The following is a 20,383-nucleotide window of genomic DNA, read 5'->3' as shown; positions in this document are numbered from 1 at the left end:
ATAATTAACTACTGAACTATGACATCTACAAGATATTATAATGAAACGTTTTTCATTTAGATCAAATAAATTGTTGTTTCTAATCGAACACATTTGTGGGCTGCACAACAATATGGCGGGTTAAAAGCCAGGTTATGGCTAGATGGGATGCAGCTTTTGTCAAATTAACATCATATTTGACTTTTTGCAGCAGGTTATGATAATTTACGAAGCAGGTTAAGAGAATGAACGTAGCAGGTTAGGATACTTGTGTTAAGGTTATGACAAGAGTTATGGTTAGTGTTAGTAAAATGCTAAATAAATCAACTTTTGGTGTTAATTTGACCAAAGCTGGATACCTTCTAGTCTTGACCGGGTAACCACGGCAGAAAAATAACGGAGTGACTCGATGTTGTATTAGGTTTGTATCTGGTACATTTGTGAATTTATTAGGCATAGCTATCGTGCTTTCTGTCTCTCTGCGGAAGTTTGTTATTTAGATGATTAGATGGTTCCTCATCCTGAAAGTAGTCTATGGTAGAAAACCGAATCCATGGTTCGTTTTTTTTTCCGCCAACATCCGCTAACTTTACCCACAGCTAGCTAGCTAACAGTCAATGGATGTGATATCAACCGTGCAATGTAATTTATTTTTTATCTCAATAATATGAAAGTAACTTCAAACCAAATAATTGAGTTAGTTTGGCCATGATAGCGTTCAACTTTGAGATCCTCTGATAATTTGCATTCTGCTTTGCTTCTCAATTGAAAAGTGCACATCTCGTGTGTCTATCAACAATGAGAAGGGATTCTTTATCTAACATTTAGAAAGATGTTTGTAGATTTATTTTTGTGTGTTTGTGTGCTTCTTTGGTGATATGTCTCAGAATAAGACGATAACATGGAGTCCATTGATTTGGAGAGGGAGGACCCTTCTAGCTCACTATCTGGATATGCCAATGGAGAGATAATGACCCTGGAGATCTCAGACGTCTCTCCAGACTTGCTTGTTCTCGAGGTAAAAGACAACCTACCTGAAAGTAACCATGGCAGCCTAGACATGGAGATGGATGCTGACTTTCATAATGATGATGGGCATGGTAAGAAAAGAACAAGGGTATTGGTTTGTGGGTTAGGCTAACTTGTTATTAACTGGGTTAACTGTGAGGTCAAAATAATCTAAATGTTGTACTTGTTGCCTCTGTCTTTTTTTAAAGGTTTTGCGAATGTGGAACTCCAGTTCTTTCCATGTGATGCCTGTGAAGCCTCTTTCACTAGTGAACCAGAGCTGGAGCAGCACTTCATAAGCTCTCATTCAATATGTGATGTAGCAAGTGAGAGAGGAAGACTGAAAGCAAAGTCAATGGAAACAGAAGGTGTCTCACCCCTGCACACCTGCATGACTTGTGGGAAGGTGTTCAAATACCTAACTTCATTTCGAAAACATGAGGAAACTCATATCAAAGCCCTGTACACCTGCAAGACGTGTGGGAAGGAGTTTAAATACCTAACTTCATTCACAAAGCACCAGGCCACTCACATTGTACCAAGACTGAGAGGAAATGGAAAGTCAATCATAGCAGTAGGCTTAAATGTCAATCAGAAAGTGAAAGGCCTTCACACCTGCAGGCACTGTGGTAAGGGGTTCAAATACCTAACTTCTTTCATAAAGCATGAGAAGACTCACAGGATAACCAAAAAAAGCAGAAAAAAACAGAGGAACCCTTCAAGTTCTGAGATTATTGTACGTCTTGAAGGCAATAGGAAAGAATACACAGAAACTTGTGTAAGGGCCACCAAGAAAAAAAGGAAGAACATCAATGATACTGAGGATCAGGATGCATGTATTCTAATATCTTCTGATGATGAACTAGCCAACACTGCAGAGCAGCAAACACCTGACTCTAACCGTTCTCCTCCTTTTCCTTCTGACTCTAACCGTTCTCCTTTTCCTTCTGACTCTAACCGTTCTCCTCCTTTTCCGGCTGACTCTAACCGTTCTCCTCCGTTTCCTTGTCTGGACTGTGGGAAGGTTTTTAAGTTTTTCAAATCTTACCAAAAACACCAGAAAAGACATGCTTGGGCACAGGGCAAAAGTGAAATAGTGCCTCCTAAACAGGAGCACGGACCGGAAGTGAAACAACAGATTAGATGTCCAGTTTGTGGTAGAGCATTCAACAAGCTTAAAGCTTGCACCAAACACGAGAAAATGTATCATCGGGAAAATAACTTGCGTAAAAACACATTTTCTTTAACGTGCTGTGAATGTGACCGTCATTTTGAAAAGGCAGATATTTTCCAAAAGCACAAGTGCTTCCACCTGCGTAAGCATGTAAAGGCTTTCATAGAGGCAAGTAGGGTGAGCCAACAGGGGGATATTTTCTATTGTCAACTCTGTGTCCTAAAGCTCGCCAGTGGACTGGAGTTTGAGAATCATGCCAGGGAAATGCACCCAGACCAATACCGCAAAACCCTAAAAGCAGTAGGCAATGTCAGGACATGTATCATTAAAGACACCTTGAAAGGCTTGCCGACACAAAGGGATCTGGAGGCAACTGAAATAGACTTAAACACTGTAGGAGAGATAGAGGAAGATGTATCGAGACAATTTATTTGCAAAGATTGTGGGGACTGTTTCATATATCATGTTTCGTTTAATTTTTGTGGGAAATGTTTAAAGGATCGCAAAGACTCTAGGAGAATTCGGGAGAGCAACGTAAAAGCCTCCAAGCTGCACCACTGTGAAAAATGTGGACTTGACTTTGGCCGAAAAGATCACCTAAAGCGCCATAGCTGTTCTCATTCTGGCAGTTCCTTTATCTGTTTTGATTGTGGTGTTAGATTCAGGGATCCAGGAGAGTTGCGGACGCATGAAAAGACTCATCCGGTGAGAAACCACATCTTCCAACTGCGTGAGAAGCGATGTGAACATCAAAAGGAACTGATGTTGCATCATGAAGTTGATCATCCAGGACCAGACGGTTATACATGCCACCAGTGTGGCAAGAAATGTAGTACTGGGGAAAGGCTGGGGAAACACAGAATGATCCATTCGGCCAAAACTCCCCATGTTTGTTCATATTGCGGTACAAAGTTCAAGAGGCGAGAGCATTTGAGACGGCATGAGAACCTGCACACCAATGAGAAACCTCACCTTAGTCATTGTTATGGAGATACATTTGGGCGGCAGGAGGACTTAAAGACCCACCTCGGTAAAATGCACACAATTTTGAGAAGTTATCTTTGTAAGACTTGTGGGACAACGTTCAAGGACCGTAACTCTCTCCGGAGACATAGATATCACACTCACACAAAGGCAGGTAAGGTGTTCCAATGTGAGGAGTGTGGCCTAAGCTTCAGCCGGGCGGATCATCTGAAGCACCACAAGTACACACATTCTACTGAAAGGCCCTTCTCATGCTCAATGTGTTACAAAGTATTCCACATTGCAGAAAACCTCAAGAAGCATGAGCGAAATCATAGAAACAAGTGGTTGGAGTACCTCAACACCCACCGCCACAATAACACACCCAAGCAGGAGAGCCATGTTTCTGAGCGCTCCAAGTGGAAACTGGGCTGGTCTGAAGCATCTGCCCTACTAAAGCTCATTCAGAGCCACTCCAAGCAGCAACATCATACCTGCTATGTTTGTAAAAATACTTTCAGAGGGCTTTACTATCTGAAAAGACACCGTCTACTAAACTGTCTTGGACAAAGGAGTAAAATTATGAATTCATTCTGATATGGAACTGTTCAATAACTCACTTTGGTGTTGATAATATGAGAGATTTAGAAGATTAATTTAATTTTGTAGAACTTGTTGTGTATTTGTATATAGTGAGCTGTGGTTTGGTATCTTGTATTGTCTGGTTATTTAAATGTTATTGTAGACCCTCATAGCCATCATACCAGAGCCAGTGTTGCCAATATTAGACTGCTGTGCTATAGTAGGATTACATTAGGCACAGATGTCAGTTCAACATCTATTTTACATTTTTGTAAACTAACGTGAATTCAAAATGAAATCAGCAAAACATTTCACCATGACATTGGATTTAGGTACCAAGTTGGGTGAAAAAAAATCCTGTACGTTGATGACTTTTTGCAAATACGATCATTTTTCCACATAGATTCATCACATTCACCACATTTCATCACATAGAAGTCATCACATTGTTTCCACGTCATTTCAACAAAAACATCTATGTTGATTAAACCAGTTTTTGCCCTGTGGGATTTCTGGGAAAATAATTATTTCCTTAAAACTGGTGCAGAAGAATGGAATGGTGTACCAAACCTTATAAAATCCATCCCTACACTAGGGAGTTTTAAGAAACCTTAAGAGGAAATAAATGGTTTATGGTAAAATGCTTTAAAACTACACAAGCTAAAAGAAAGTATAATTGTATCAATGAACATTACTTGGTCATCTATTTTATTCCTTTTACTGTTTCCTCCCTATTGATGAGATGCATTTGAGATGTTATAATTAAGCAATAAAGCCTGACGAGGTGTTATATATTGCCAAACTACCACAGCTAAAGGCTGTTCTTAGGTGCAACGTGGTGTGCCTTGATACAGCCCTTAGCCCATATAAAGCAAACTCCTGATGTGCCTTAATTATATTATAAACTGGTTACCAATGTAATTAGAACAGTAAACAAGTAATTATGCATCATACCTGTGGTATATTTAAGCAATAAGGCCCCCGAGGGGGTGTGGTATATGACCAACATACCACGGCCAAGGGCTGTTCTTATGCACGACGCAACGAGGAGTTCCTGGATTCAGTCCGTAGCTGTTGTATATTGGCAATATGCCACAAACCCCTGAGGTTACAAACGTAATTACAATAGTAAGGAAGTAATTATGGGTCATATCCGTGGTATATTTAAGCAATAAGGCACCTCAGGGGTTTGTGGCATATGGCCAAAATACCAGAGCTAAGGGTTGTATCCAGGCATGCCACGTTGTGCCTAAGAAAAGCCCTTAGTTGTAGTATATTGGCCATATACCACCCCCCTCTGGCCTTATTGCTTAAATATACCATGGCTTTCAACCAGTCAACATCCAGAACACAAACTACCCGGTTTATAATCTTGTGTATATTTTGTTTTTGTGTATTTTCAAGGGGACCACAATGGAAATACGTTTTAAATTGTGTGGTTGTATTGTGTTTAAAATGGTCCAATTCTATCATGCATTTTAACAATGACAATTATAAAATCAAACAATTCATTTTGTTATCTTGTTTCCTGTATCGAATGCCCACTGAAGAATGTCTATAGGACCAGGCATACATATCAAAATATCCTTCAACATTTTGTTATTGAAGCAGTTAGGAAGCTTGCATGCATACTTTATAGTATATTCTTACTCTTACCTCTTTTGTAACATTTTGGAAATGAACAATGAAACAGATGTTGATGATCAATAAAACAAAGAGATGGTGTAATAAAAAAAACACTATCCTTTTTGTTCCAAAGTATCCTCATGGAGTAATCACAGAGCATCATTGTGGTCCAGACTTGAATAATGACAGATTAGAGGATGGTATTGTGTTCATCTCTCACCATCCACACCTGGCGTTTCACAATACCTTGGTTTTCTTCTCTTACATCTAACTCATATTTATTTAAGATGGCTTCTCTTTCTAAACAATTAATACCATACAGTATAATCTCACATATACAAAAAATCCTGTATAAGAAGGTAACGTTCACTGAAAAAGGTCAGAAGTATGGATTAACTGCTCAGCATCTGACCGTAAGGAGCTACAGAAGGTAGTGCTTACAGCCCAGTACATCACTGGGGCCAAGCTTCCTGCCATCCAGGACCTATATAATAGGCTGTGTCAGAGGAAAGCCCATTAAATTGTCAGAGACTCCAGTAACCCAAGTCATAGACTGTTTTCTCTGCTACCGCACAGCAAGCTGTACCGGAGCGCCAAGTCTAAGACCAAAGGGCTCCTCAGCAGCTTCTATCCCCAAGCCATAAGACTGCTGAACAATTAATCAAATGGCCACCGGACTATTTACATTGATCCCCCCCTCCATTTGTTTTGTACACTGCTGCTACTCACAGATTATTATCTATGCATAGTCACTTCACCCCTACCTACAGTTGAAGTCAGAAGTTTACATGCACCTTAGCCAAATACATTTAAACTCAGTTTTTCACAATTCTTGACATATAATCCTTGTAAAAAATTCCCTGTCTTAGGTCAGTTAGGATCACTACTTTATTTTAAGAATGTGAAATGTCAGAATAATAGCAGAGAGAATGATTTATTTCAGCTTTTATTTCTTTCATCACATTCCCAGTGGGTCAGAAGTTTACGTACACTCACTTAGTATTTGGTAGCATTGCCTTTAAATTGTTTAACTTGGGTCAAACATTTTAGGTAGCCTTCAATAAGCTTCCCACAATAAGTTGGGTGAATTTGGCCCATTCCTCCTGACAGAGCTGGTGTAACTGAGGTCAGGTTTGCAGGCGTCCTTGCTCATACACGCTTTTTCAGTTCTGCCCACAAATTTTCTATGGGATTGAGGTCAGGACTTTGTGATGGCCACTTCAATACCTTGACTTTCTTGTCCTTAAGCCATTTTTCCACAACTTTGGGTCATTGTCCATTTGGAAGACCCATTTGCAACCAAGCTTTAACTTCCTGACTGATGTCTTGAGATGTTGCTTCAAAATATCCACATAATTTTCCTGCCTCATGATGCCATCTATTTTGTGAAGTGCACCAGTCCCTCCTGCAGCAAAGCACCCCCACAACATGGTGCTTCACGGTTGGGATGATGTTCTTCGGCTTGCAAGCCTCCCCCTTTTTCCTCCAAACATAACGTTGGTCATTATGGCCAAACAGTTCTATTTTTTTTTCATCAGACCAGAGGACATTTCTCCAAAAAGTACGATCTTCGTCCCCATGTGCAGTTGCAAACCGTAGTCTGGATTTTTTATGCCGGTTTTGGAGCAGTGGCTTCTTCCTTGCTCAGCGGCCTTTCAGGTTATGTCGATATAGGACTCGTTTTACTGTGGATGTAGATACTTTTGTACCCGTTTCCTCCAGCATCTTCACAAGGTCCTTTGCTGTTGTTCTGGGATTGATTTGCACTTTTCACACCAAAGTACGTTCATCTCTAGGAGACGGAACGAGTCTCCATCCTGAGCGGTATGATGGCTGCGTTGTCCCATGGTGTTTATACTTGCATACTATTGTTTGTACAGATGAACATGGTACCTTCAGGCGTTTGGAAATTGCTCCCAATGATGAACCAGACTTGTGGAGGTCTACAATTTATTTTCTGAGGTCTTGGCTGATTTCCCCATGATGTCAAGCAAAGAGGCACTGAGTTTGAAGGTAGGCCTTGAAATACATCCACAGGTACACCTCCAATGGACTCACATGATGTCAATTAGCCTATCAGAAGCTTCTATAGCCATGACATAATTTTCTGGAATTTTCCAAGCTATTTAAAGGCACAGTCAACTTAGTGTATGTAAACTTCTGACCCACTGGAATTGTGAATTATAAGTGAAATAATCTGTCTGTAAACAATAGTTGGAAAAATTACTTGTGTCATGCACAAAGTAGATGTCCTAACCGACTTGCCAAAACTATAGTTTGTTAACAAGAAATTTGTGGAGTGGTTGAAAAACGAGTTTTAATGACTTCAATCTATGTAAACTTCTGACTTGTACATGAACAAATTACCTCACCTAACCTGTACCCCCACACACTGACTCGGTACCAGTACCCCCTGTATATAGCCTTGTTATTGTTACTTTTAATTATTTGTAGATATTTTTTACTTTAGTTTATTTGGTTAAAATGTTCTTAACTCTTCTTGAACTGCACTGTTGGTTAAGGGCTTGTAAGTACGCATTTCACATGTATTCGGCACGTGACAAATAGTTTGATTTGATTTATATTTTCCTATCAATCTAAAAATGTTATAAAGGTCCTGTGAATTGGCTAAGATGTTATAGGGCTTTAGTAACATGTTTGTTAATGATTGTTTTGTTTACTTACCTACCAACTAGAGTAACAGCAGTCTTGCATTCACAATCTATTGATTTATGGAATTCACATCTTGGCCACACATTGCCTTTAATAGTCCAACTGTACACGCATCAATAGTATTACACGTGCTAGAAAATGTGGATGCTGTTGAATGAGTGAACAGCAGTACCCTTCCTCCTGGAGGGTCGGAACTGGAAGATTGGGGGGGCTTGAAGTCTGGTTTTAGTTATAAAACAAGGCTTTCTCTGTACTCCTAGCACAATAATATTGCTTTTGGCACCATGAGATTACCCCCCCTTACACTTGGAAGAGATTCCCAAAAACGGAGGGGAAAAAGAGGAAAAGTGAAATGTTGGCAAGACACAGAGGTAGGTGACTCAGGAGAGCAAGTTACCAAGGTGCAAAGGCCTTCACGTGAAAACCTTACCAGACACGTTGCAGCCTGCTCCCCGGGCGCCTGAGGCGATGACGTGGACGTCGATTAAGACAGCCCCCTGCACTTCTCTGATTCAGAGGGGTTGGGTGAATCCATCCAGTTGTGCAACTGATTAAGTATGGCCTTTTCCCTTACTTTTCTGATGCCATTAAATCCAACTACAACTTAATGTGTCACTGTACTGACCATGAATGGTTAAAACATGCTTTTCCAAAATGTATGTCAAACTGCTCACTGTGTTTGCAACACATGGTATGTGATTGTGAACTCCGACCCACCACGATGCTAATAACGGCAGCACAACAGCTCCAAGATACAAATTCATTGAGAGCCTTCTCATATTTCAAGTTTAATGTAATAAAAATAAATGACTAATTACACTTAATTACAATTACATCCAATGTACATGTAGGAGAGTAAATGAGAAGCATGTTTGGGACATAAATAAGAGCAGTGAAAACGATAGACCCTCACTGAGGCCCCTGGAGGCCCCCTGAAGAAGCCTACGAGAGGACAAAGCCATGTTCTTAGGAATTTGGTTTCAGGCAACAGAAGGCAGAATAGAGTAAAGACAAAATGAGCAAAAGTGCTTTCAGCTTTGGTTTACAATCCTCACAAACACTCAGAAAACATCAACACAGAGAAAATGTAGATGCACCAGAATAAGAATCATGACAATAAGGATGATGACCACAGACACGTTAGGCCAAACACACTCGTTGGACAGGCACTTCGCACTGTCATCTGTGTAGATGAGTGGTGTGTTTACAAATATCAAAGAATATGTTGTGGACTACAAACATTTCTTACACATTCTTAGATGAGTTGTTTCTTGTTAATGTGACGGAGGTGCTAAAGTGTTGCAAAAGCAGTCAGCGTACGACACAGTAGATGAAATGAGTTCCTTGCCACAATGCTAAGCTTTACTGAAGGTCATGAATATTCAAATGAAGCAGTCTTTTCCAAATATTCCAGTTATTTTCCACAGCATCATTAGAGGCATAAAAAAAATAAGACCATAGAAAAAGAGAACATTACAAAAAGATGTTGAAAATTGCTGTTGATTTTCCTCGCCGTATCTGCAGTTGGACCAGATCAGAACTGGGTGAGGGGGTAGCCGTCTACCCGAGAGGTGTGCACAGCACAGGTCTCTTTGGACAGAATCTTCACAGTAGGAGTCTCTTCATAGAAAAGTAGCATTCTTGTGTGATGCATTAGCTTCTCTGTTGTTGAAGATTCAATTCCCTCATAAGTTTCAACATAAGTAAAAAGAGAGAGGTATATTCTAACAAACTACTGTCTAACTAGTAACCCAGGTACACTTCTAACTAATGACAGTTTACTTAGACACACACACAAACTCAATAATACAGCTGGTTAGCATTCATACACCTTGCAGACATTTTAGTTCTAGTTCTGGCTGTTAGCTCCACATGTCTTCCAGCTCTGGTGAAGGGAGGGATAGATCACTACAGTATGGACCTTCATTTCTGCCACACTTGCAGAGCACCCACTCCCTAAAAACATCAAGTCAAAATAGAAGGCCTGTTGTTTTGCCCACTTCAAATGCTGTCCCTTTAGCTTGTGTGGGTAACTGAAGGGTACCTTCAGTCCCCTCCTTCCTTCATCATGTTGAGAAGCAGGCATTCCCATGTCCTCTCCTCCATGGATCAGTCCCACAGAGCAGCTAGTGCCCATCCCTGACCAGGAAGCCCCCTGAGCACCAGTAGAGGCCAGGACTAGAACCAGGATCAAGGTGTGGTGGTGGTGGCTTCCCCCATATTGCACGGTGTCAGCTCCTGCTCCTCGCAGCCTCAGTGGAGCACAGTGAGAAGCCCCAGAGGGAGCAGCAGAGTCAGTACAGACCAGACTTTCCAGACAGGGGCAGCACCACTCTTCCCCAGCTCTCTCTGGGCACAGCCCTCGCCCTTGTACCCACTGTAACACTGGCACTGGAAGTGTTGACGGTACCCAGCCAGCTCCCCCTGGCCTAGTTGCCCAGTCACCTTCAGCCTCCCCCCCTGGCTGCTGATGCTGTGGGTGAGGGGGCTGAGGTGCAGGTAGGCATCAGTGTCTGAGTGTTTGCGGAGGCAGCGGCCATGGAAGCCGCACAACTTCTGACTGCACAGTTCTGCTGCTGTGGAGACATTGAATAGGTACCGGCCCAGTGGACCCCGGAGGTACTCACTCAGACTGGAGCAGCTGGCCTGGAGAGAGAGACACACATACATACAGCGAAACACACACATACATTGAGACACACACATATACCCACAGAGTGAGACAGAGGCACAGACTCAGAATGGAAATGAGAAACTCAGACAAAAACAAAGTGGGGAATTGGAGGTCAAGTGTGATACGGGGCAAACAGAGACACCAACACATGTTAGCATTTAATGTGGATAGACAGGAAATAGTCGTTACATAGTAGCTACAGGGGTGAACACCAGACTGATGACTCAAACTAGGCATAATCTATGAATGATCAAATAGGTGTGTCCCCCAAATGGCAACCTATTCTCTACAGGGCCCTGGTCAAAACGAGTGCACTACGAAGGGAATAGGGTGCCGTTTGGGAAACAGCCCAATTTGAACATTCATAGATTATGCCTAGTTTGAGTCATTATGTTGGGAATAGGGAATCTTCAGGGACAACACTCCCATTGCTGCAGCCATAAGTATGTTACAGAGGGGAACACCAGACAGAGGACTCAAACTAGGCTATGCATAATATTGAATGATTAAACAGCTTGAGTGATGAGAACACTCACATTGCTGCTGGCGTAGGTATGATCTCCCCAGATGATGACCCCAGATGCTCCCAGGGCTACACTCTCCCCAATAGTGGACACCAGGTCTGTCTGCATACACACAATCACACACACACAAGTTCAGTATGGAAGTTGGCAACCCATTATGAACATACTGGCCATGTTTGAGATCGACTACATTGCAGTCGGCGACGACCCGTCAAATCATAATGAGTTGTCATCATGATGTCAGGTGATTTGTAGTTCAGTCAGTCTGGAGTGGCTGACAACAGTGACATTAACTGTAACACACGCACCATCAATCTGAAACACACGCACCACCCTCTATGAACAGGAACACACACATCATTTATTCATTTCTTTAACACTGACCAGCTGAGCTGACCCACACCCTTCATGTAGATGAGGTCACATTATATGGAAAAGATGGTGATTCAGAACGGAATGTCAGAGGAACTGACACATATCTCTTTACTCCCTGGTTTAAACACACAGACATGTGTGTCACTCCCACGCACATCCTTTCACTCCGACACATCCTTATGGAGGCTTCAGACACACTCAAAGTAAGAAATTAAGCATGATACAATATATAGGCTAACCATGATCTCTCGTTCATTCAGAATAATCCTACAAACACACCTTCTGTCTCTCCCTCTCTCCTCCAGTGTGTCTGTGTGAAGAGTGGTCCAGTGGGAAAGTAAACACTGATGCCCAGGCTGCCTAACAGCAATTTATTCATCCACACACAACAAACCTCACTGCAAACATACGCTCACACACATTAGTTCCAACCTCTCCAAACGCACCTCTTCAGCACACACACAACCAACCTCTCATTTAAATCTATTCAGGCAGTAATCTATTTCCAATTGTCTTTTGACTCACTACTACAGTGAATTTGTCTAACTCCCCTCTTCTATCCCTTGGTGAAACAGCTGCAGGAAATGTAATGTAAACTGCTGACAGAAATGGGAACCAGCAAACAAACGTCACTCTTCAGACGAGCAGTGGAGTTTTTCCACAGCGTTTTCAACAGAGTGGTTAAACAGTACATTCACATGTACACGCACGCACACACACACCACACACACGAAATTCACTTGAACTTGGAGACAATCTGTCTTCCTTCCTGCATTTGTCCTAAGCAGAGAAAAACTGGACAGTAAAGAGCGAAGGGAATTATTTAGACTAGGCTAATGGCTCTACTATGGCCCAATCAATTCATTCATGACTCTGATGTGGGTAAGAATCAGTTGCTGCTTGACATACAATATTTTGTGCACAATGTGTGTGTGTGTACTCCAGATTAGTACATGTGCGTGTTATTGGAAGGTTGGCCAAAGGTAATGATATTTGGTGTAGAAACCGCAGAGAGACATATTTAGGTTTCTGGGGAAACACAGGCAACTCTGTGTTGCTAGACATGCGAAGCCTGGTCATGTACGAGTGTGTGTGGACATGTGAATGTTCTACATTTAGCCCTGACATATTAGCCTGGCTTTCTTTAACACTATACGATTCAGACAACAAAGCATTCAGATCCTCATGGGCCGGTTTCCCGGACACAAGTTAAAGGGATACTTTGGGATTTTTATCAATGAGGCCCTTTATCTACTCCCCAGAGTCAGATGAACTCCTGGATACCATTTGTTTGTCTGTGTCTAGTATGAAGGAAATTAGAGGTAGTTTCATGAGCCAAAGCTAACTAGTGTTAGCACAATGACTGTAAGTCTATGGGTATCTACTAGCAGGAGTAATTAACAACCTACTTCAAACTGCACGCAGAGACATAAAAATGGCATACACGCATTCATCAGACTCTAGGGAACTAGATAAAGGGCCCTATTTCCAAAATCCTGAAGTATCCCTTTAAGCTTAGTCCTGAAATAAATACCATGGTCAACAGAGATTCTTCATTGAGAATGCTTTTTAATCCAGGACTTGGCTTAATCCGTGTCTGTAAAACCACCAGCCCTATATTTTTAGGCCCTGGTTAGAGTAACACTTGCCTTGTAAGACCAGAGGGGACTGCATTCTTGGTTAACATGTTAAAACTTGATTTGTTTAACGCTTTTTTGGTTACTACATGATTCCATATGTCTTATTTTTACTATTTTCTACATTGTAGAATAATAGTGACGACATAAAAACTATGAAATAAGACATATGGAATCATGTAGTAACCAAAAAAGTGTTCAACAAATCAAAATATTTAGCAAAGAGTTGCTATTTGAAAAATATCAAATATAAAATATATTTTGATTTGTTTAACACATTTTTGGTTATTTTACAATGTAGAAAATAGTACAAATAAAGACAAACCCTTGAATGAGTAGGTGTTCTAAAACTTTGGACCGGTAGTGTACATCAGGGTTAATTCAGTCTCACACACAGACAGACACACTTTATCGACAAAAAACAACAACAACAAAAACAGTTGTGGTAAGAGGCAGCTGAGAATTTCAAAGCTATAGTGTGTCTGATTGATTTCTTACCGGAATAACAAAAACAGAGATATCAGGTCTCTGCATAGCACAAGTTATGGTCATGATGAAGTAAGCTAATCATATCTACAGTATAGGGACAGAATCAGGCCTATAACATGGGCCCTCTCACCTCAGTCAGCGGAGTCAGCTCGTTGGCATACGTAGGCCGGGTATAGACAAAGACAGGCCGTGCCAGCGCGTCACCTGCCGATGCCAGACGCATCCCCTCCTTCACCCGGTTGCGGACAAACTGCCGTCCAAACATGGTGGAGCGCAGCACTGTGCTCATGTAGACAGATGGGAACAGGGCCGTGCTCTCAGTCCATAGCCAGGTCAGCTGGTCATTGCGAGCCACCTCCACGTCAGGGCAGCGACCAGTGTAGTTCTCCAGGCCGCTTCGGTAGTCATGGTTGTAGCAGTCTGGAAACAGGTAGAACCCCCACAGCTGGTTGGGCCGCAGGCTCTTGGCCAGCCGCAAGGTCTCCAGCATGAATTTCCGGGCCGACAGCTCAAACTCCTGCTGGGCCACTTTCCCCACGCGCTCCAGGGGCCACTCCAGGTTTTTGTTGGCCACCAGTTGCCGGGATTGGTTCCGGTATACGTCCTTGACGTCCCAGTTGCGGATCCACAGCGGACGCCACTCCTCCCAATCGATGACGGCAAGGCCTTTGGCGTTTGGTTCACTTATGTACTTGTGAACACCTTCGGGCATCTTCTCGTAGTGCTGCGTGAGGCTGGCGGCCTGTGGGAGCCCACCGTTCACCGCGGTGCCGTCCCGCTCGTAATACGGATACAGCCCTAACCGGTCCTTATAGAAGATGGTGAGGTTCTGTCTGACAAAGCCCTCGTTGGGCGACGCCACTATCTGGAACTGCTCCAGCGGGAAACGCACACCATGCCGGGGGCGGCAGTCCTCTGTCGGGGCATTCCAGGCGAGGAGCAAAGGCTTCTGGGAGAACATGGGCCATCTAGTGGGCTTCAGTTCTTCAACTCCGAGGACATTCCAGGGAGTGAGCAGAGCCAGGAGCAGCAGCCAGGGCAGCTGGCCAGTCAGGTCCAGGAGAGAGTGAGGCGCTACCCCCATGGCCACCTTCTCTGCCCTGGAAGAGAGACACAATGTCAATGTAGCTCTTTACAATCACAGCCTAGGAAATGAGCCTCTCCAGTTACTCAGTTTCTCTGTAGACTATATAATTTGGCAGTGATAAAAAAGAGAGCTATTTTTACTGAATGAAATGGCATGTTTACTTAATATACATTTCTCCAGGTGCCCTCACAAACCATTTCTAACTGTGTTATGTAATAATATGCCTTGAGCAAGAGTGTGTGTGTTTTCAACTTCAAATCAACATTAACTTCCTTTCACAACACTGATTGGCACACATATGGTAGGAGATTGCCAACCATTATGACAGGGCTAGCTTGTAGGATATCTCTGAAATGTAAGAGAGTATCTTGGTACTACTCTTCATACTAACATTGTTGGAAGGTCATGTAGCCCTGCAGTAAATAACACAAACAAAAGACAGACAAAACTGTCTGACAATGCATGGGGAGATAATATATTATTTCCAGGGTTGGGTAGGTTACTTTCTAAATATAATCCGTTACAGTTACCTGTCCAAAATTGTAATCAGTAACGTAACTTTTGGATTACCCAAACTCAGTAATGTAATCTGATTACATTCAGTTACTATTCGATTTCTTTCCCCTTAAAACACATTAGAAGACAAAAATGTATGTTACCAATTGAACAACATCTATTGCAGGATAAATCAACGTTAAAGTTTACATAGCTGCCCATATATGGATGTAAAATGTTACTTTATGGGTTGGTTATGTAGGCTTCTTCTAACCCATCGCTTTCTACTACATATAAAAATAATATGATTAAATTATATATTTACATTAAAAACCAAAGTCTATCAGAATTCCAGTCATTCAAATAAATATTATACCCCTTGATCTTCAAGAATAGGATTTGGAAATATGGAATTATAGATTAGACAAATTGATTTACCTGAGCATAACCCCAAAACTAAGGACTTATTAGCCAGCACTACTCTGTTCTTAATGATTTTGTGGTCATGGACGACTGATTGGGCTCATTGATTCCAGTTAAAAAATAAATGCTGCACTCATTAAATGGCATGCTTTGAGCACTACTGAAAAGTGCTATTTACATGTGAAAAATTAATGCCTTATGCTGCATTTGCTATAGGCCTATTGTTGACCTTTTTGTTGGTGACACTTTTTGATATCTTGATAATATGCAGCTGTTTATTGGGCAAATCCACAGATGAAACAATAACAAAATCACCGTCCCGCCTGTTTTAGTAAAAAGCTGAGGGATGGGCCTGGAGAAATGTAACCACTCTCAGATTAATAGACAGAACTACGGATGGTAGGACTGACCATCCACGATATCAAAAGTATTGTTTTAACCATGTTATGAGGCTATACAGTGTTTGTTCACATTTACAAACATTTGAGAAAAACAAGATATTTTGAGTTCTCATGGAGTGTGACAGTTGAATTTAGCTCATGAGGCATTATAAATTATATTATTCAAGAATCAAATAGATATATAATCTATAAGTCAAAAACATTATGTAGCAACTACAGATTGCCTCTTTAAATTTATCAAAAATGTGATTTTGGGCATGTGTCCATTAGGCCTATGGATTTTTATTTTATCAGCATGAATTTGATTGAGCAATAAAAGCCCCACTTTTATTCCATAGGCTGCTGTTGCAAGTGTACTTTTCACTGGATGTCCACTGGTTTCAAAAACAATGATTGCTAGGCAGTTTAAACTTCTTGAATTCAACCATTATTGGGTTCAAATACACATTTAGATTTGTGAACAGCCATGCACAACAACCACAATCCGTAAGGTGCAAATAACTAAATGAGAGCAGTGTGATTCACATCAATGGGCTATGTAGATATCAATAACAAATTAAATCCATATCACCGTAGAGTACACCACTGCTGTTATCCTCACTTCCAAGCGTTAATTCAAATTCGATAATCTTTGGATGCCGACAGTAGTCGCACCATTGGACAGTAGCCTTCAAAAGCCTATTCCTGCGATCGATCAAACACATTTTGTGTGTCATCATAGTGGTCTCTGACTTGTGGTCAGACTCGCTCAGGTGGAACAAATTTGAACTTTTTTTCAATGCTTGAATGTCATTGAGAAAACAAGTCTAAAATATGTTTTTCGCTAACATCCTTTCTGAATTTAAAAGTAACCCTTGAAATAATCATCTAGTTGTTCAAAAGTATCTGTAATCTGATAACAATATTTTTGCTGGTAATGTAACGAATTAGTTACCGTTTTTGTAATCCTTTACATGTAACGGATTACACCCCAACCCTGATTATGTCTGTGGACCAAAAAATACCGATGACTGCATTTTACCCTGTTTTCGTGTTTATGCTGGCCTCGAAACGAATCGAACAATACACTCAAATGTAAAACCAAACCAGCTCACCAGTTTCAGACAATGTGAATGATTATCATTACTCGCTAATTCGTTAATCAAATAAGTAATTATATGCATACCAAATTCACCACAAACTAGTACGAACACGCGACGTAGTTGTACACGCGCACAACGTTAGCACGAGCTAGTTTCACAGTCATTGCATTTACTCATCACATTGTAGCCACATACAATAACTGAAATTGAACGATACAGTTGCGAACTGTGCAATAATGTTACACTACTTGCTACGGTAGCAACACAAGTTTCACTAGATGACCAAGGGAATCTGACCTGTAGCAGACGACTAGATCAGGACAACGGTTTATTCCACTAATGTGGTTTCAAACAAAAAACGACAAGAATCTGCCGACATCCTGGTATACATATCTCCTCATGATGGAAATGTTCCACCAGTCTTCTTGCTAATAACATATTATAATCAATACATTTTTCGGGAAAATCCACTCTTGCCAACAACGCATCGCGCCCAGTTCGAAGCAGAGAAACAATGCTCCGATGTGCTACGAGTTTAGAACTGCTCGTTCCATTCTACGGGAAAGGGGGGGATACGTTCAGAAATTGACTTCAATGTTTAGGTCACTTCGTCTTGATGAGGAGTAATACATATATGTCATTTGACTAATTAATGTCAATATATATTTATGTGTATGTTAAAGCCATACTAATGTATTTGTAGCGTTTTTGGTTTGACGTTTGTTTACGATTACTCCCTTTAAATGTCAATAGTGGCTTAGTCTTCCAATTTCGCTGAGGGGTAGGATATCACCCCGAAATGTGTTCTTTAAATTAAGATAGGAGATAGTCACATGTAGGAACCAATCCAATTAATTATGTTTATGTAGGTTTAGATAGCAGATATGTGGGTGACTAGCACTGCTAGCTAGTCTATAAATACCACGTGTTACAGGAGTGTGGATGTCCACTTTAAACGAGCCCATCGTACTTTTAGACTGCGTGTTTGTTATAATTCAGTCATCTTAATGTAGTCCTTACTAATACTTCTCAGTAATTGACAAGCTATGTGACCATACTCTTTCAAATCTTTCAGGAAACAGAAATAAAGCATACAGCTGTCTAACTTCATCCACACATTTGCAGTTCACCCCCTAGAAAGCATGATGTCCACTGACCATGTGCTGTGGACATAGCTGCTGTTCCTGTGAAAGTTGGGAGCGACCATTGACTCTCCGTGCTGACTCACCTGACAGGGTCAAACTTATGAAGGGGAAAGCGTCTCTCATGGCTGCTGACCAAGCAGGTTAAGACCTACAGCAGGATTTTCTCGCTCTCTTTCTCACTCTGTTTGCTTGTTCGCAGATGTAATTTCAGTACAAGGAACACAGAAGACCAGACCATTTTAAGTCAACTGGGATACCTTAAAGTAACGTATCATGTAAACAGGGCCTGCCTGCTTTACATCAGTCCCAGGTGTATCTGCCTGTAGTCTGGTCTATCGCCACTGAATGTCCATGGTTTAAAGCCTTCCCCTCTCTCTAAGCCCTGTGGAGCGGGCAGTAACCAGGAATTGCTACTACCTAACACACACCTGGAGGTAAACTACAGTAGTAGTGAAGCCACCGTGCTTCTACCTCTTCATTGCTTAATTGTTCTTTTAGGCTGGGTTTCTGTATAACCACTTTGTGACAACTGTGGATGTAAAAGGGGCTTTATAAATACATTTGATTGTATATAGCCTGGTTATTGTTATTCTTATTGTGTTACTTTTTATTATTACCTTTATTTTAGTCTACTTGGTAAATATTTTCTTAACACTTCTTGAACTGCACTGTTGTTTAAGGACTTGTAAGTACGCATTTCATGGTAAAGTCTACACTTGTTGTATTCGGTGCATGTGACAAATAAAGTTTGATTGAATGATTGACCACAGTAGAGTGCATTTACCGCAATGCAATCAGTGCCTTAGTATGCCACCCACACACAGCTAGGCAGCTACAGGCACAGATGTGTGGTGCTTTGAAGTCTGGCCTAGGGTCCACTGTTGTGAAATCCAGACAGGAATCTACTTGACAGGAACAAATCATTCAGCAAACCAGAGGGGATTTGACAGGGTGTTTTTTGAGAGGAGGGCAGTGCAGTGCAGAGAGGAATGACAAAGATGTTGTAGAAATGTGTTTTGTAGGTTGAAGTAGTTATCCAAGGAAGAAACTCTCTAGCGGGGAGAGTTTAGGGGTGGATTTGTTTTATGCTACACTCCCTAATTGATAGCATGCTAACAAAAATCACAACTTTTAGACAAGAATCTCCTATGCATAGACTACACACATGAAACAACTATGACGAAGCTAAAAACACATGAAAATAGATGTTAGAGTAAATTGGAATATTATCAAATTAAAATGACCTAACACACTGTGTGTGATATGTTTAGACATTTTACAAAAGGCATCAATGTGATGTACCTCCTGCCATAGCAGTGTTACGCTCATCGTTGGATGATAAATGACCGGACCAAGGTGCAGCATAGTAGGTTTGAAAACGTAACACCGGGAAAAACAATGAACATAAACCTAACACAAAAGCTAGTTGTGTCTAAAGCAACAAACAAAGACAAAAACGAAAGTGCACAATTCTGTAAGGCAAAATAAACTATACAGAGAACAAGATCCCACAAAACCCAAAAGGAAAATGACAACTTATATATGATCCCCAATAAGAGACAACGTTAGACAGCTGCCTCTGATTGAGAACCATACTCAGCCAAAAAAAACAAAGAAATAGAAAACAGTTTTTCCCACCCGAGTCACACCCTGACCTAACCAAACATAGAGAATAATAAGGATCTCTAAGGTCAGGGCGTGACAAGCAGACAATGAGAAATGGTGTCTGAAATGCAACTGGTAATCAACCTTGGTTAATTGATTCAGGAGTAGAAAACATTACTTTTAGATGATGGATACATGCATAGTAAGAAATGGAGTAAAAAAAAGGAATGCAGACAAATATGTTATAGTCAAATGTTGAATAAATCGGTCTCTGATGTTTTTCCCACTTACCCAACAGAGGCTAGACTCCTTTTCCTTGCAAATCCACCGAAGAGCACTGGATGTGTTGTACAGACCAGTTTCTTTCCCCACTATAATGTTGGCTAAAGTGTCATGGGTCCCCCTGCATTGACAATCCTTTGAGTGTGTCAGTAGTTAAAT

General features: G+C 41.3%; 2 protein-coding genes across 7 annotated transcripts; one reads left to right on the top strand and one right to left on the bottom strand.

Annotated features, from left to right (window-relative positions):
• The first annotated feature begins 128 nt into the window (after window positions 1-128).
• On the top strand, window positions 129-4,615 carry LOC112254923 (zinc finger protein 493). 2 transcript variants are annotated; one of them, XM_024427899.2, is made up of 3 exons: window positions 129-400; window positions 867-1,079; window positions 1,197-4,615. In XM_024427899.2, the coding sequence occupies exons 2-3, from the start codon at window positions 881-883 to the stop codon at window positions 3,719-3,721; spliced, it is 2,724 nt and encodes a 907-aa protein (XP_024283667.1). In that variant the 5' UTR covers window positions 129-400; window positions 867-880; the 3' UTR covers window positions 3,722-4,615. The 2 variants fall into 2 exon arrangements, with proteins under 2 accessions (XP_024283667.1, XP_024283668.1); XM_024427900.2 differs by lacking the exon at window positions 129-400 and adding an exon at window positions 414-621.
• Window positions 4,616-8,780: 4,165 nt separating this feature from the next.
• LOC112254922 (hyaluronidase-2) lies at window positions 8,781-20,383 on the bottom strand. 5 transcript variants are annotated; one of them, XM_024427895.2, is made up of 4 exons: window positions 20,234-20,383; window positions 13,835-14,804; window positions 11,216-11,305; window positions 8,781-10,651 (listed from the first exon to the last, which is right to left on the bottom strand). In XM_024427895.2, the coding sequence occupies exons 2-4, from the start codon at window positions 14,786-14,788 to the stop codon at window positions 10,259-10,261; spliced, it is 1,437 nt and encodes a 478-aa protein (XP_024283663.1). In that variant the 5' UTR covers window positions 14,789-14,804; window positions 20,234-20,383; the 3' UTR covers window positions 8,781-10,258. The 5 variants fall into 5 exon arrangements, with proteins under 5 accessions (XP_024283663.1, XP_024283664.1, XP_024283661.1 ...); XM_024427896.2 differs by lacking the exon at window positions 20,234-20,383 and adding an exon at window positions 18,421-18,757; XM_024427893.2 differs by lacking the exon at window positions 20,234-20,383 and adding an exon at window positions 18,350-18,402.

The sequence above is a fragment of the Oncorhynchus tshawytscha genome, linkage group LG07, assembly GCF_018296145.1.
Source record: "Oncorhynchus tshawytscha isolate Ot180627B linkage group LG07, Otsh_v2.0, whole genome shotgun sequence".
Classification (NCBI taxonomy): Eukaryota; Metazoa; Chordata; class Actinopteri; order Salmoniformes; family Salmonidae; genus Oncorhynchus; species Oncorhynchus tshawytscha.
This window is presented reverse-complemented; position numbering and strand designations above follow the sequence as displayed.

Coding starts and splice junctions, on each gene's coding strand:
- LOC112254923 (XM_024427899.2), top strand. CDS start 881: ATGGAGTCCATTGATTTGGAGAGGGAGGACCCTTCTAGCTCACTATCT. Junction 1,080..1,196: donor TCATAATGATGATGGGCATG/GTAAGAAAAGAA, acceptor CTTTTTTTAAAG/GTTTTGCGAATGTGGAACTC.
- LOC112254922 (XM_024427893.2), bottom strand. CDS start 18,399: ATGGTCGCTCCCAACTTTCACAGGAACAGCAGCTATGTCCACAGCACA. Junction 14,805..18,349: donor AGCTATGTCCACAGCACATG/GTCAGTGGACAT, acceptor TCTCTCTTCCAG/GGCAGAGAAGGTGGCCATGG. Junction 11,306..13,834: donor AGCTGACTCCGCTGACTGAG/GTGAGAGGGCCC, acceptor GTGTGTATGCAG/ACAGACCTGGTGTCCACTAT.